At 39.8% G+C, this 17,132-nt stretch overlaps 1 protein-coding gene across 1 annotated transcript in view; it reads right to left on the bottom strand.

Moving 5' to 3' along the window:
• The window catches only part of PREX2 (phosphatidylinositol-3,4,5-trisphosphate dependent Rac exchange factor 2), a 226,933-nt gene that overhangs the window by 31,428 nt on the left and 178,373 nt on the right, over positions 1–17,132 (bottom strand). The window contains exons 36-37 of the mRNA XM_037058677.1: positions 3,996–4,062; positions 3,556–3,746 (exon numbers count right to left, since the gene is read on the bottom strand). Of these exons, the coding sequence (XP_036914572.1) occupies positions 3,556–3,746; positions 3,996–4,062 (258 nt within the window). The remainder of the gene's footprint in view (positions 1–3,555; positions 3,747–3,995; positions 4,063–17,132) is intronic.

Below are 17,132 nucleotides of genomic sequence, written 5' to 3'. Positions count from 1 at the left end.
AATGGAAAATAAAATCAAAATTTGAACAGCTACATAAACAAAGATGCCTTTTTATGTACAAAGAATAAAGAAGAGAAACCACTGAACTAATAGTTGAGTAAACTGTATAAAATAACAACTAGTTGGAATATTATGTAACAAACAAAAATGATAATAAGAAAGTGGATGTGTACATTTTAGAAAACCATATCTAGATGCTATGAGCAAAAAGCAGATTATTAAACTGTATATGCCAATAAAACTGTGTTCGAATGTGAGTTATTTGATACAAGGGGCAAGAGATGATATAAAAAAAATTTTAAAGGCATGTCAGGATAGGAAATTTTGGGAATTTTTCACTATTAAACTACTTTTTAATAGCATGTTTATATTGTTTAAAAGGAAAAATCTGATCTTGAAAAGTGATAGTCCTGTTCTCCCACTATTCAAAAGCAGTTTAAGGTGAGTGAATGGTGGAAGCAAGTGACGGCAGGCAAGTCCACCACATGAATCGTAACTCACACAAAGGACTCTCCTAGGAAAGGGAATTCAACAAGACCAAAGCCGGGCTAAACACTCAGAGAAGATGTTAATGTTCACACTGGATTCTATTCCAACTGCTCTCACGTTCACTGTTGTATGCAGCCCTGCCCTCTCTAATTCAGGTTGGCTTTAAAACACCTAGACATTAATGCTAATCAAGTCTGTCTTTTCATACTGAGAAACCATATTTTCCTAATATCAAACATATGCAATATAACACAACACTTTAACAATATTTCAGATTTTTTAAAAATAAAGCACCTACCACGGGTATCATATTGTCAATAACGTCTCATCTTGATTTTACAAGCAAACTGTAAAACCTGTTTGTGTAACATTTATCCTGACTCACGCTGCCAACTTTTCCCCTTGTCTGGAGCCCTGTCCAGTGTGAGCGCAGGTATGGGTCCAGCTGGGCTCCTCTCTGAATTATAATTACCAAGGAATCACATGATTTTGTATTGAATTTATTGGGGTCATATTGGCTAGGAATTATTTTAGAATCAGTCTTACGTGGGATTTCTGTTTCCAAAAAATTATAAATTACCATTTTTATCATCATGAAAAATCTAAGCATAGCCTTCACTAAAAGATTAAACATAATGTTAAACTCCCATTTTATCCTGCATAATGAAAAAACCAAACCTTGCCATTTTCAAATAATTTTAACCTTCAGTTCAGCATCTATCATTGGGAATTTGTGCGCACACCTCAGTAAATGTCTCCAAAATGAAGTAACTAAAACTATATTTATTTTGAATTGTAGATATGGAAAACCAATGGCACATGTGATTTTAACACACCTATCAATGAATACAGCAGTTGTAAAACAACTGTGGGACACCATCTTCTCCTACACAGCATCAGTCAAGTTGGCACCTTGCTCATGGAATACCTGAGTAACATTTGGACAATGCGGCCGGGGCTCCAAGGGCTGAATGGCAGATCTGATTGGATTGACTTGCAGTACATTAATGCGGAGGTTGTCACAAAGTCTCCAGGCCCTCAGATGACTATGTTCTTGCACCAAAACACAGATGAACAAGGCGATGGCCCTTGGCTGAGGCCACCACGGCCGCTGTGCCATTCCTTGAACACACGAGACACACCCTCACCGCAGCTCCACATCTGCAGGGCTGCTCCTATGGTTGACCGAACGCTCCTCCCCTGAGACATCTGGTCGATTCACTGCAGTTCACACAGGCGTCTAATGAAATCCCCCGTCAGAGGGTGCTACCTCTTCTTCCTTCCCGCCCCATCATCTTTCATCTGTCTGACTTCTAATCTTTTCTGTCTTTATTTCACCTGTCACATTACATATTTATCTGTTGACTTTATTATCTATTTCCCCCAACACAATGAACATTATATGAGAGTAGAAACTTTATTTTTTCAGTGCTGTATCCCCAGCCTTTAGAACAGTACTGGCACATAATTGGTGCTCAGTGCCTTTTTTCTGAGTGAATGAATAATGAGTGAATATATGAATGAATTAGTGGGGCCAGAATGAATGAACATAAGTTGATCATAAAAGGGGAAATCACTTTTCTGCTAATAAAAATATGAAATAATTCTGTATATTCAGTTACAGAAAAAGTTTTCAATTAAGCTATTAATAAGCTTGCAACAGAACACAAAGAACATGGTAATTAAAACAGAGAGAAATTCCGTGTATTTTGTTAACCCCCCTCAAATTGTAATGCTCCTTTCAGAAAAATAGTCTTGCCATATTTCATAAGCCAATACATGCTGTTTAGGACTTAAAAGCTAGCATTCAGGCATGCCAGTCAAATGGAATTTCACACACAAGCACCTGCTGCCTTGAATCGTCTTTCTCTTTCTTTTTGCCCCTTCGACCTGATGCACCCAAACCCAGTTCAGCTCTCAGCTTCTCCATGGAAACTTTCCAGTTCTAACCATCACACAGATCCATTTTCCCTCTGCATCTTATTTTTTATTGGGAGCTTCTTAGATCATTTACATTTTCTTATAGTCTAGATTTGTTATTTTTTTTGTTTATCATTGCTTTTGCTACTTGTTATATTATGATTAATAATTTTGTTATTGCTTTCTGTTCTATGTTCGTGCTTTGTCTCTAACCTGAGCATCACCACTCTGTTAGGCAGCCAACAGCGCCAACCACAGTCCACTGCATGACTTAGGTACTAAGTCCATTGGAATAAATAATAACAACCACCTGCAAATCTAACTGGCCTAGAACTAAGAAGAGATGATGGCTGATGACAGAAGGCTCTCTGCCTACTCAAATTACAATGAAGGACTAAATTCTTCCCTATTTTTCCATTTACACAGTTTTACTTCCTTTTGAAAATGGAGAATTGACAGAAGAGGAGCAAGTAATTGTTTTTCAAAAAGGACTTGATTTGTGATACTCCACTCACCTTTTGGATCTGTTGTAGCTACCTGAAGTCACACACCTACCGTGGCTCTCCCAAACAGAGTACAGTTGCAGAAGATAAACCACTTGGACAGGACCCATCTGGGTGCTCCCTTACATTTTCAGGAACAACATACTATATGGGTTATTTTACTGTAATTTTGCCAGGAGCGAGAAGACAGTTGTAACCCCAAGACAGCATCCAGCTCACAACATTCGGGTAATAGGGATCCAAACCACTGAAGAGTGGAAGGTTCACCAAATGCAATGAAAAGCACTTTGTTTAACTAGTTGCATCAGTTCCCACCAAGCAAGTTGCTACAGTGAATTACCATCAATGCAAAATTTTGTACCCAAAGTATAAATCTTGTAATATAAATACAAGGGTTGTGACACTCTGGGCCACAATGATATAAATGCAGGATGGCATTCATTAGTATGAATAAATAGTCACAGAAAATATAGGAACTGAAGTTAGAAAATACTAGGTGAGAATTATCTAATTTCCAAAATTTTCTTCCAAACACGTGAGTTCTTTGAATGGTTCTGTTATAATGTCACGTTGCCAAAATGTAAACCCAACCACCAAATGAACTTGGGCACAGCACAGCAGAGGCCTGCGCGCACTCACATACCGGTGCACGCCGCTGTTGCACATGATGACGTGACACGCCCCCAGCCTGCTGCACAGCTCCGACGACACGGACAGCAGCCCCACGCCCGAGGCGCTGCACGCAGTGTTCGCACAGGTGGCTGTGCGCTTGGACCTGATGAACGAAGCTACCAGGCGATAAAGTTCATCCAAGGCATTGAGAGGCCTCATGAGCTGCTGGGCAAAGAAATAAACAGGAAGTTCACGTGTTTAGGGGAACAAAATTCTTTTAGACAGAATGTAATTTATTGTTGTTCTAACTTTTAATGAATGGTCTAAAATATTTTATTATGGAGGTAACAGAGTTGGAGATGACCAATATTTATAATTATATACACATTTCTCAAGAACAAGAGTAGAAAAACTACGTAATGGAGGTATGTAAATTATAATGAATAAATAAATGCTATCATTTATTTTTACCTTATCAATGTAGGCAGCCTTGGATGTGGAGTTGGGTGGTGAATTTGACTTGTCCAAGTAGAATGCTCTGTGAGAGTCCAAAGAATAAGCAATCATTTATTGTGAAAAAAATTAAAATGCATGAAGACAAATAATACATTTCACTGACTTCCTTTTGAAGACAAATGAATAACCAAGTGTCAAACACTAAAGTGGGTGGAATTGCAAAAAAAGTGAATAATTTTCAGTTTCAAAACAAATGTTTAAAGATACCACCAGCTCCATTAGATATTATGTGTCCTCAGAGAGTTTGCCCAATTTGTCTATGCCTCAGTTTCCTCTTTGGTAATTTGGAGATAATACTAGCATTTACTTTACTAGGCTGCCAAGAAGATTATGAGTTAATGCAAATAAAATGCTCAGAACAGTACATAGTGCAGAGCAAGTTCTCATTAATATTTGCAATATTTAATATTATTATAAAAGTTAAAGAAATATATTTTCTTGTGGCTACTAGAGGATATTATCCAGTTGTCATTATTGTGCAAGTGTGTGATTATAAAATAATACTCAAAAAACTACTTTTTAAAAGATTGCTGATGGATTATTTCAAATCGGAAGCTAAACCCCTTCCAGGATACAACAGCTCTCTTTTGTCACCAGGATGGAACTGGTAACCACTATTTTAATACACCATGTGGAATCCCACCTAGCAGTAATGTTGTTTGGGTTTTATCTAAGATCAAGTAGCATGGACTAATGGAATATTACATTTTAAATTACGAAAGTTTTAATAGTAACTTCCAAATGAAAATTGGCTTATTCATCTCTCAAAGACAAACAATAACAAATTTTAAAACAGTCTAGCATCCAAGATTCTTTGTCACTCGTTATAATTCAGTTTGAACTTGTAGATTTCCATTACCATCTTGGCACAGAGGTGGTCCCTCAAAGCTGGACCCCACTGAGCTATCTCATTAAGATGCCCCTATGCCCTTCCTCAAGTGTGCTTGGTACACAAGTCCACGGATAAATTATTCCCTCAGCCTGCACCCCATGGCTATCTTTGGTCCTGAACACACAACACTTCCAGGAGTGTGGGGACCAGAGGGACCCAGGAAAGTGTTCAGCTCAGGATGACAGTATAGGAACTGAAAAGGGAACATCTACCAAGTGCCACCAAAATAGTTTTATTTACCTGGTTAAGTCAAAATCTACTAAGAACACAGGATGGAGAGCAAAATCAAAGGAATGTGAACTACTTTAAAATGTTCTGGACTTTCCCCAGCATCAGGAAGAGACAACAATGACCTAAGAAGATTGCTGCTGTAGGAAGAGGAAATGAGCACGCATTGTGTGACATACAAAAGGCAATGTGGCTGGAGCTCGGTTGGAATGAATGAATGAGCAGCTTAGAAAAAAAGGCTCAAACAGGCACAGGCACGCTCTGTCGGGCCTTGTAAACTCTGATAAAGATTTGCAGCTTAACTTGTCCCTTTACCAGAAGACAAGCTGTTTTATATACACTTTATGGCTGCGCATAAAAATCCATGTTCTCCTGAAAGATCTGAGGGCCTTTTTATTTCAGTTATACAGGTACACATTTAGGTGACTACTGTGAAAACCTATGCACGCACCCCATGCTTTAACAACCTTAGCATTTTGCAGTCCGTTTCTCCTTCTGAGGAAATGAAACAGTACAGATATAGATGAGCCCCTTGCTGCTCACCCTCCTCCACTCCCACTCTGGTTCCAAAGGCTCCCTCCCCAAGGAAAACACCACCTGGAAGCTGACACATTACTTTCACACTTCACAAGGTCACCCACGTGCTTGGCGCAAACGGAAGTACTGAAGAATAGCTGTTTTCTCTTTACCTTTTTTTTTTCTTTAAATCCACACATTCTTTCTAGGCCTGCTTCCTCAAGAAGCTCATTATTGAACTAACATTTTTTGGTCAGTGTCCATTGGTATATCCAGCACAGAATTCTAGAATTCAATTGACCGAACATTTTTTTCACCTCAATACTGCTCCAAAGCAGTGGTCTGCTCTCAGTCCACTTGTCTTTGCTTTGAGTCTTGCCTACATTTTTTCTCGGATAGGTTACAATTTTCTTTTTATCCTCGATGTTCTAAAGTTTGATCACAAAATGCTCAGGCATTGATTTACTTGTATGTATCCAGAGAGTTTCAAAGAACGCTCTCCTCATGAGGAGGCTTGTCTTCCCTTCTAAAATCATCTCTGCTATTATCTTTTCACAGAATCTCATGCGTATTCTCTCTTTCTCTCCATACAGATACCCACACACATGGACACTGAAACACACATGCAGACCTTCTTTTAAGATTTTATTTTTTCCTTACTGCATTTTAGATTATTTGCTAAGTGATGCCTTTCAAATAAAAAGCTCAAGTATGGAGTTTATCCTTTCTAGTAAGAATTTTATTTCAGTAATTAACTTTTCATTCCCAAGATTTCTGCCTATTCTAATTTTATTTCTACCCCTAAAAGGTGAACTCCCTATATGAGAATGTAAACTTTCTATGTGGTTATGGATTTTATTTACTTTTGTTCATTGCTCAACTCCAGCACCTAAAACAGCATGAACTTCATAACTATCATAAATAAATACTTGGACAAAAAGGTGAAGAAATTAAGCCAAGAAAGTGAAAAAAGAAAGAAAACTCAACAACTCACAGACAGGCAACAGTATGGTGATCACCGGAGGAAAAGGGGAGATGGGAGGAGGTAGGAGAGTAAAGGGGGATAAACGGTGACGGAAGGAGACTTGACTTGGGGTGGTGGACACACGACACACTATACAGATGACGTGTTACAGAACCGTGCACCAGAAACATTTATAATTGCATTAACCAATGTCACCCCAATAAATTCAATATAAAATAGTTATAGAAAACAAAATAATAATCAGATGACTGACTCTGTATCAAGATTTTCTATCATTTTTAATGGATTGCAATCTTTTGTTTATATTTTAAGCATCTAAAATATACTGTGACAGACTATCCTAACATTTTAATTGCTTTTGAGTCAAATTGACTTTCAACAGTTAATTTTATTGGCTCCTTCATAGTGTTAGGCTCCCTCATGTGCTTTGGAATTTTGTTTTGCAAGTTCGTTTGAGGTGGGATGATTTTTCTTTTTTTTTTTTATAAAGCTCCATCCCCAATCTCTCATCATGTTTCTCTTCCAAGTGATTGTGTGCTCACTCTGTGCCCAGAGACACGCATCGACAATCACTCACACTGTGCTGACATCTGGGTTACTACCAGCCACACCCCTGAACCAGCGAATGACTTGGTTCAGCTCCCAGTTCAATGGACGCATCAGCTGCCTTCTCCATCTCAGTCCTTCTTCCATCTTAAGTCCGTAAAAGCTGGTCTCAGGCAGTAGCAGAGAGCAGGCTGTTCATCCTCTGCTCAGAACCGGAAGAGTCCTTCTCGCCGCCCTCGTTTCCAACCGTGGGGCTGGCTCTGGATCCCCACCCAGAGTGAGATGACTTTAATTTCTCATTTCTCTGAGGAAGTTGTATGGAGCCCTCTTTCCACCACCAGGAGAGAACAGGCCAGGGGCCTCAGCACGGCTTACAACACATTGCTTGCATTTCCCCCCATTCATAGGTCACTGAGACGATAAAAGCCTCAGCTGTGACTTTTATATGTCCTGCCTTCCTATTTCATCTAGCATTGATATACATTTGGAACAGAGGTGGTGCTTCAAAGCCAGAACCCACAGAGCCACCCTGCTCGGAGGCCCCCATGCCTTCCCCAGGTGTGCTTGGTGGGAAAAGAGTCAACAAGGTAGTGAGCCTCCCAGGGTCTCAAGTCCCACATCTTTACAACTGGATATCAAAACTGTCCTACCTATTGATAATGTTGAGGATGAATCAGTACATGTGAAGTGCTCAGTACTGCAGTAAGCACATGGGGCTCATTCCATAGACAACTGTTATTCAAGTGCACACAGTAGGAGCCATGCAAGCCAAAATGCCCTGCTTCCAAGGCCATCTAAATTTTATGATCTATGTGAACATGAAAATTAAGGTAGGTATTTGGCATCTACATAATCCCACGACCAGTGCGCAAAAAGGTTCAGGTCTAAAAGGAAAGAAACCTTTTTCGGGCCAAAGAAGAGTATGATTTAAATGGCTTATTCAAGAGCATTGGCTGTGGACACAGCAGGTCTTTTTTCACCCTGAATAGTTCAGGAAGGAAAACATTCTGTAGAAGTCCAGGGATCACGAGTCCAGCAGTACGGCGATTATCATGGGGAAAGGGGCAGTGGGGAGGGAACACTTCGCTGCTGGAACCTGCCACCGCAGCTGGGCGCGTGCGACACTTCCTATTTCCTGAAAAATGCTCCTTCAAAATAAAGTGAAGGGCAGGATCACGTGAGTCTAATTCTACCACATTCGCTTAAAACGACTTGGCAGACATCTTCAACTTTTCAAGGGGGCAAAATATGTATAAACATCATTGATGAAGAGAGCCAGTAGAAAAAATAACTTTTATAGGGGAGAGAATCATAAGGGAAAAGGGGATGGACTCACATGAACAAGTATAAAGGACACATGGACAATAACTAAGGTGGGGGGGCGGGAATGGGAGGGAGGTGGGGAGCACTGGGGGGGGCAGAGCTGGGAATATAAGACAGAAAACTCTACTTGAACAAGAATTAAATAAAAACTAATTAATTAATTAATTTAAAAAAGAAGAATTAAATAAAAATTAAAATTAAAAAAATAAATAAAATGAATCATTAAAAAATATAAATAAATAAATAAGTGAAACCTTTTTCAGAACCAATCTCATCTTTCCTGTGTAGCAGAGCTAGAGCAGAAAAATAACTGAATAATATAACTGCACCCTTGAAAATACTCTTAGAAGAGAAAGGCTAACTACAAATTCAGAGTTAAATATATTACTGGTCCAGACTTCGGCAAGCAGCTAAATATTTGTTAGTCCATGATCACAGAAAGAAACAAATTATTATAAAATATATCTATGAGCTGATGATGTCTAGAGAAAATAACCATGAAATATAGATGCCTTATTACTCTCAGGAAATTTGTTTAGCCAGCAAATATTTTAATCCATTACTCCTTAAAATAAACATTTGGAATTGAGACCACAACTACTTTTAGGTATGCCCCATCAGGAGAAAAGCTTGTTCAGCCGGATATTTTACCGTCCCCAAGGTTTGCAGGTATTGACAGAACTTCCTACTTCTTTAGAATATGACAAACCGTGGATAGGAAATGAATCCCTAATGCACTTCTCTTAATTGCAAGCCCTACAATGCCCCTCAATCCAAATTTATGAGAAAGTTAATGGTAAAATTGGATTCATGCCAAAATGGACCATAGTTTATTACGCTTCTGAGGTTAGTAAGAATGAAGTCATGGTCCTTCGTCTCAATGCAGCCAAGTTTATTAAGACCACTTTGGAAGTGCTGCGCCTGTTTTCCAGAAGCTGAACAGTAAGATTCCTTTCATTCTGGATTCCATCAGGCTTCACTGTTACAATTTTATAAATGGATACATTATAATAGTATTTTTTGTTAGTCCCTATGTTAATGCATAGGGACTAATACCAAAATACCAATGAAAGCAGTGAGTATGTTATGAGTTACAATCAGTGCTGATACACATATGCCCAAATCAAATAACTACAATGAAAGGAATCTTGAGTAAACTCATCGCATACAATCTAATAGTGAAGACAACTACACAGGTATCTGTAATGCAAGGTAGACGCGAGAGGTAAGTAAAAGGTACAGGAAATCACTAGGATATACCCACGTAAGGAAGTAGGAAGGCCACATTAGAAAATGGCATAAGAGCTGGACTTTGACCCATGGATGGGATTCTGGACAGGTCCAAACAGCAGGAAAAGCAGCATAGCAAGTGGAGGCAACATCATAAAGCAACAGAACAGATATAGAACTAGATGGAGTCCAGAAGGCTAAAGACAAAGTTCATGCAGGGAGAGAGAGAGAATGTGTGACAAGTATGCCGGTCCCTATTATGACGAAATTAAACACCAAAGTAAAAAATTTTAATTAATTTAAGCAGTGGCCCTGGCTGGTGTGACTCAGTGGATTGAGTGCTGGCCTGCAAACCAAAGGGTCGCTGGTTCGATTCCCAGTCAGGGCATGTGCCTGGGTTGTGGGCCTGGTTTCCGGCTGGGGGCGTGCAAGAGGCAACCACTCACTTATGTTTCTCTTTCTCTCTTTCCCTCCCTTTCCCTCCCTTTCCCTCTCTCTAAAAATAAATTTAAAAAATATTTAAAAAAACAATTTGTTAAGTAGTAGAGAAGCACTATACAGTAAACATTTAGGTACCAGCAAAAATGTAAGAATAAAAAAATATGGGATACATAGAATATGAACATTTAGGGAATTCAGAGCCTCAAGAGATCCTAGAAATGAAAAGCATTACTCATTATTCATAACAAGACCATGGTAATGTAAATAGGGAATTGATGTTTGTCACAAGAGAAAGAAAATGAGTTTGGGGACCAGTGAGATGTAAATTAATTACTAATTTAAGAATCAGGAGAAAGTTTTCTCAAATGGGTCAAGACTTAGGATCATAGCTCTATAGGGACAGGCTGGTGCTCCAGGGATGGTCAGATTTTTATACAAAGAGAGACAATGCCAACAGCTTGAGGAACAATACTGAAACTTGTTCATTTTTGTCACTGGAAATAAAGAGGGGTTACACAATGACAACTGTGACATTCTTCTCTTTGGCACTTCTTCCTTTCCTTTTCTGGGCATGTTGGGTTATATGCAATTTTCCAAGAGGGATGATTAAGACATAAGAGCTCCTGGTGTTTTATTACAGGGAAGAATAACTACAATATTCAGCTCAGATCTCTGTGATATTCTTGTTTCTTCTCCAGGTCATTGGTAATGAGATCACCTCTATTTTTTTAATAATCATGGAAATTTCTCACTTGGCCAGACTCAACTATACTTCTCCTAATATTATATCCTATGCCAAAATATTCTAAACTGTCAGGTAGTTTTTGGATTTTAGCATTTACTCTGCATTTCAAAAAGGAACTGTAACAGTGTTTGGTCAATTATGGCTATTAGTCATAGAAATGACTCAATATGTCATTATTAACGGGTGCTGCAGTTGACTATAGGTGTGCATGGGTGTCTCATGAGTGTTATTGCTACCTGCATTTGACTACTATAGCACTGCAATGAGGAAACTTATTCTGCAGAAAATCTTATTAAAGGACACTGAGCTCTTGTACAAATGAGTATCACCAGACAGGTTCAACTTGAGCCCAGGCACATGTAGAGAACACAAAATGAGTGAGCAGGCAGGAGAGCGGTGACTTACACACCCACGCCAACCACCTTCCGTGCCCATAAACATCAGCCTTGACTTCTCTGGAGCAGCTTTTATTGAAAGTTATGTGAAGAGAGATCCTGAATAATGAGATCACTTTGGATTTGCTTTGGACAAATGTGTGTTCTGGCTCGTCAAAAACGGAGGGGACTGTCATTAGGGAACTGCCTATTACCAATTAACAGTTACATTCCTACTTGAACATCAGGAATAAACACTATTGGGAGGGGGACGAGACAACTGTGTGATGACAGAGGGCAAGACTTGCCCACCTTAAGAAAGCACTTCCCCATCTCCGATGCCCCAACGCAGCATTGCGGAGTCAGAGGGCACGGAGATGTTTCCCACTGTTCCCTACTGGGAAATTTCCCTGCTGCTGCTGGGCTCCTTTCATTCTCTGTTCCATGGCCTTAATCAGTGACCTGACTGGACTGAAATTCCACTCTCTGCTTTCCAAACACTCCTTTTCTTCACGTTCCTTTTGTTCCCTTTTCATGAGCCTGCCAGGGTGATGTCCCTTCCCCGCACCTGCAGTGTGCACACATCGCCACAGGCACCACCTGCTGGTTTGCCAATGGCAACACCACGGCCCAGCACTCAGACACACCTTCGCCGTGGAAACACACAGAAATAGCAACTCTTTGAAAATAAGAAAACCTTTTCAAGAATGACGTTTAGCTATGTTAAAAACAAAACATCTCATAGACCCAGAAAAAAAAAAAACCCAGTAAAGGCCATTCATATTTTCTATTGTTCAATTCATTCTATTTAATAGCATATCTCCAGAAAGTGTGGCACTTCCATGTTAAAGGGTAATTATTAGGTTTAAAATCATAGCAGTCTTATATGGCTCAATTTTGATTAAGTTGACAGGTTGGTTCCTTCTCCACAATGTTTGTATTCCTTATTTGACTCCAGTTGGCCTTCAAAATTACCTTTCTAAAGCATAGATTACATTGTATTACCTCATTTAAAATCATTTGAAAGTCATTAAAATTTCCCCAGCATCCAAAGTCTAAATTTGGGCATTCTATGCCCAAATCCTAACAATCTACCGACAGATCTCCCATCCTCTCTCTCCCCTCTTTGCCCTGCCATTTCATACTCCATTTCCCCCACACGCCATCCACATGAAAATCTCCCCTCTCCCTCTCATATTGTGCCCTCCGCCTCGACTTCTGTCTTACCTCCTTCTGCTTGGCAAAATTCTGCTGATCCTTCAAAATCCTGCTCAAACATGACATCCTCTTAAGACCTTCTCCACTCCAACAAATTTATCTCACTGTATGATACCGAGTTACACTCATTCTGTCATCTTTACTAAACTTCATACTCTCAGTGGGCAGAGACCCATTTCTTTCTTTTTTTAAAAAAGATTTTATTTATTTATTTTTAGCAAGGGAGGAAGGGAAAGAGAAAGAGAGGGAGAAAAACACCAATGTCTGGTTGCCTCTCGTGTGCCCCCTACTGGGGACCTGCCAGAAACCCAGGCATGTACACTGACTGGGAATCCACCCAGCAACTGTTTGGTTCTCAGGCCAGCACTCAATCCACTGAGCTACACCAACCAAGGCAGAGACCCATTTCTTAAAATTTGCAATTCCACAACCAAAGACAGTGCCTGACACATAGCCTTGATTTAGTACAGAATGGAATTGAATTTTATTTCATGAGAGTGATAAAGGAGTTGAAATCACCATAGTTATCAAGCTACTAAATATACACATGACCTAATAGAGGGAAAGACATATATTAAATATGTTAATTTTAAAAACAGACAAAATAATTACTATGCATATTAAAAAGATTTTTTGTTTGCAAGGAGGAGTCTTCTTAAGCTTATAAATTTTAGACTATATATCTCAATTAACACTGAAGCACGATTATTTTTTAAGACAAGTATTTAACAATCTTCAGGACTTAAAATTTGAGAGAAAGGGTATTTAATAACCCCTCCTCAGTAAGGGACAACTTTGATCAAGAGAAAAATATTCATATAGTCCCTTAAAAGCCTCACAACAGTGTTGACTTTACCTGTTAATGATGCTAGCAGGAAATAATAAAGCAAAATCCTTTCTTCAGTTTTAAATAAAAAATGTTAAAATAAGCATGATTAAGTACTATGACATTGTTTGCACTCTGAACACTCTCTTGGGTTCTTTTTTCCTCTTAGGAACACAAGTCCATCCATGTCTAAATTCCAGATCGTGTATTTACTTATGTGTTCAGTAAACAAGTCATAAATCAGACACAGTGCCAGGCACTGGGGATAAAAGGGTGAAATAAGAATATATTTACCTGCAAAGAACCCATGTTTGAAAGAGGGCAGTAAATAGGTAACCCAGTCCAGTGTGATGAGTGATGTAAAAAGGTTTAGCAGAGTGCCACAGCGCATTAGTGAGCATGTTAGGATGAGAAGTTACTAGGCAAAGAGAAAGAAGGGTCTTTACGGCACAAGGAGAACCTTAACAATGAGAAGAGGAATAGTTCATTGAGATCATGGACCTTAAGTCTGGGCAACACTATTTAATCCCCTAGAGAAGGGGAAGGAATGAGAAATGACATGAATGAATGAATGAATGAATGAATGAGGAAAGAATGAAAGAAATACAGGAACAAAGAAAGAACTTGAAGGAAGAAAGGAGGTGGAGACAGATGGGACAGAAGTCAGGGGCTGGAAGGAGGCAGTGAGAAAGGAAAAGAGGGAGGGAAGGACGGAGGGAGGGGAGAGAGAGAGTGCCTTACTCCTTTTTTGGTAATGGATTCTCCCGCATTGAATTAGATGGAAATGAAGAATAAATCATGTGAAACTTAAAAGAAATGTTCCCTTGCCTTAATTGTTGGTAAACTACTATGAATCTACCTAACCCTCCTGAAATCCTTGTGGCACCTCAACAACAGTTGAGAGTAACAAGAATGATTAACCTTACACAGTGGCTTTCTGAACGTAAGTGTTCTTAATGCTTTTCATTCAATGACTTACACCAATATTGTTTGAGCATCTATTGCAGTATAAAGCACTGTTCCCTGTTGTAGGAATACTGCAATGAGTGAGAAACAAAGCTTATTCCCTAGGGAACGTGAACACGCCTCAGATGAGAACACATCCTTCCTTCCCTGGCAAGTGACCGAAGAGTGTGACTCTAGTAGCCTTTCTTTGTGGGGAAACAGAAACTCCTAATGCTGGTTCTTCCTAAATCTGCTTTTCCACCACAGAGCAGCCCTGTCCCCTGTGTTGTTTCCAATAACGTTTCTTCACCCGGGCACAAGACAAGCTTGCTCTCTCCCCACTGGGATCTGCTCTTAGCTCACTTTAGTTTCCATCTCTGTTTAGGGATGGAAACACATACATGAAGTCAACATCTCTCACCAGCAACTATTTATTTTAAATCCCAGCCTATTCTCCTAGCTCAGTGCCACTCAAAATGTGTTTAACGGACTTAAAAAAATGCTAGCAGGAATTTAGAAACTGCATAAAAATTTATACTGCCTCAACACGCAAGCATTCAAAGCACTGGTCTTACTGACTAGGGCACAGACCAGTGCGGGAAGCCCTGTGCTGTGTGATTCAGATCAGTCACATACAGCAGGACTGCATGGCAACACATCACATTTGAAGGTTACTATGAACCAAAAGTGTATAAAAATAGAAATCCAACACAAGCATTCATTTTTGCTTAAAACTTGTCATCTCTACAGTTTTAATTGTCAGTCAGACATTTAAAGCTGATGGTTTAACCTAATTAACTAGAAAAATATGATTGGTAGTACTTATCCATAATTTACAGATGACAATACAATGTCACTGGAGTTTTGTTAGGAAATTGCTTTTAAATCTTTGTTTCCCTCCCATCAATATATCTCTGTGAGACTGGATTTCTTCTACTCGGAGGGTGGTTCAAACCATCGTGGAAAGACTAGAGGTGCATTTCCCTGTAGGCTAGGAATGGTGATTCCAACCCAGCCCAGATGAGTCACCAAGGAAGAAACTAGCTCATTTCTCATGCTGAAAACTTCAGATACTGGCATATGCAGTGTTGTTCAAAGTATACGTGTATGTAAAGACACCAAATACAGAGGATAGCGATGTCACTAATAACTTATTTTTGGATGCAGAATAACAAAAAGGACTCTCATGGCACTTGTTCATTGCCTACAGCGCCTGGTAGCATTCAAGTTCAGCGGAGCAGAGCTGAATGTGAAATTGTCATTTTAATTACATGCAGCATCGAAAATTTCTGCTTCCCACACTCTCACTGGAGGTACTATCACTGGAGAGGCGAGCTGCGACCTGGGTCATAGCAGAGTTGGCCCCCCACATTTTCTTTCTTTAGGCTAAAGCCAGCACTGGAAGCACAAAGAAGACTTCACATATTTGTGTTGTGTTTCACTCTTGTTGTAGGTGACTACAATTTCATTAAATCATTTCCCCAAGCCACACACATCATTCACTTGTTAGGAGAAGCAATGGAGCATTAGAACAAAAGCGTATGCCTTGGAGCTGAAAATATCTAGTGTGAGTTTCTGCTCTGGTGTCCAGTTCACTGGGCCTCCGTGTGTATGAGGTGGTGGCACCTGGGAAATCTCACGCATTATTGTGGTTTTAAGTATTACCTCTGTGTTAGTGACTCCAGCCTACCAGATACAGCCCCTTGGATTCAATCCTATATCTCAAATTCAATTCAATTCAATCTCTTGACACTCCTAATTCCGAGTCCCCAATGAACTTCTCCTCTGCTTTTGTCACGGTATCAGATAATGATACAGACGCACAATCCAAAGTGTCTGTCTCCTTCTCAATGTACAATGTATTCAGTCAAGATTTTTTTCCTACCTCCCTAATATTTCTAAAATCTATACCTTCCTCTCCATTTCCATTTTCCTCAACAACTTCCTAACTAATCTCTAGGACTCTAGTCTTGTTCTCACCTCTGATTTTCCCTCAGTGGAACCACCAGCATGCTCAGTTTAAAATGCATGACCTCTCCCTCTGCACCACTTACAACTCACTAGGGAATCACCTCACTTACACTTAGGCGTAAGCCTAAGCTCCTCAGCTGGTGTCTGAGGTCCCCTGGGGCCCGCTCCTGCCCACCCCTACTGCTTGCTGTCTGCCTCTCCTCGCCCATCATGGTTCTGCAATGACTTTGCTCATATGGTTCCCTCCCCGTGAAAGGGCCTCTCTCCCCTCCTTCACCTGGTCCCCTCACAGTTACCTGTCAGCACTGCCCATGCTGAACTCCTGGGTCTTTCCTGTGTCTCCTTTTCTACATTCCCTGTGCATTTAGCCTTTTATCTCTGCCAGGATGTTTCCTAGTGTTTCAAAATAACCTGTCCACTGCATGCACTCTCCCTCTCCCTTAAGATTCTTAAGGACATATTGTCTGATTCATCTCTGTATCCCAATGCTGCATGCAATCCTGTACTTGAATAAAGTGCACAATACATATTGTTAGGCCACAAAGAATATTTCCAAAATAGAATGGCAGTGGCTACGAAGACCTGCTACACACTGGCGTTGGAGTCCACACTGTTCTCTGTGAACGGTGTTCTGCTGAAGTCATCATGTTACTCAGGAACCCACCACCACGTACGTTCCAGTTCAACTGCCCAAACTTTGGGCCTTTAGATATATACAAACATTCATTAATCATTGATTAGTAAATACCTTATCAGGAATGTGTAAATAAAAAAGAAAAAGGTGAAAAGGAAAAACAGATATACATAAAAACGTAAGACGTGATATGATAAAAGCTGTAATGTAGGCACTGA

Source organism: Sturnira hondurensis, unplaced genomic scaffold (assembly GCF_014824575.4).
Source record: "Sturnira hondurensis isolate 20B ecotype Veracruz unplaced genomic scaffold, ASM1482457v3 Scaffold0010128, whole genome shotgun sequence".
Lineage (NCBI taxonomy): Eukaryota > Metazoa > Chordata > Mammalia > Chiroptera > Phyllostomidae > Sturnira > Sturnira hondurensis.
The sequence above is the reverse complement of the archived record's forward strand: the minus strand, read 5'-3'. Positions and strand labels throughout refer to the sequence as shown.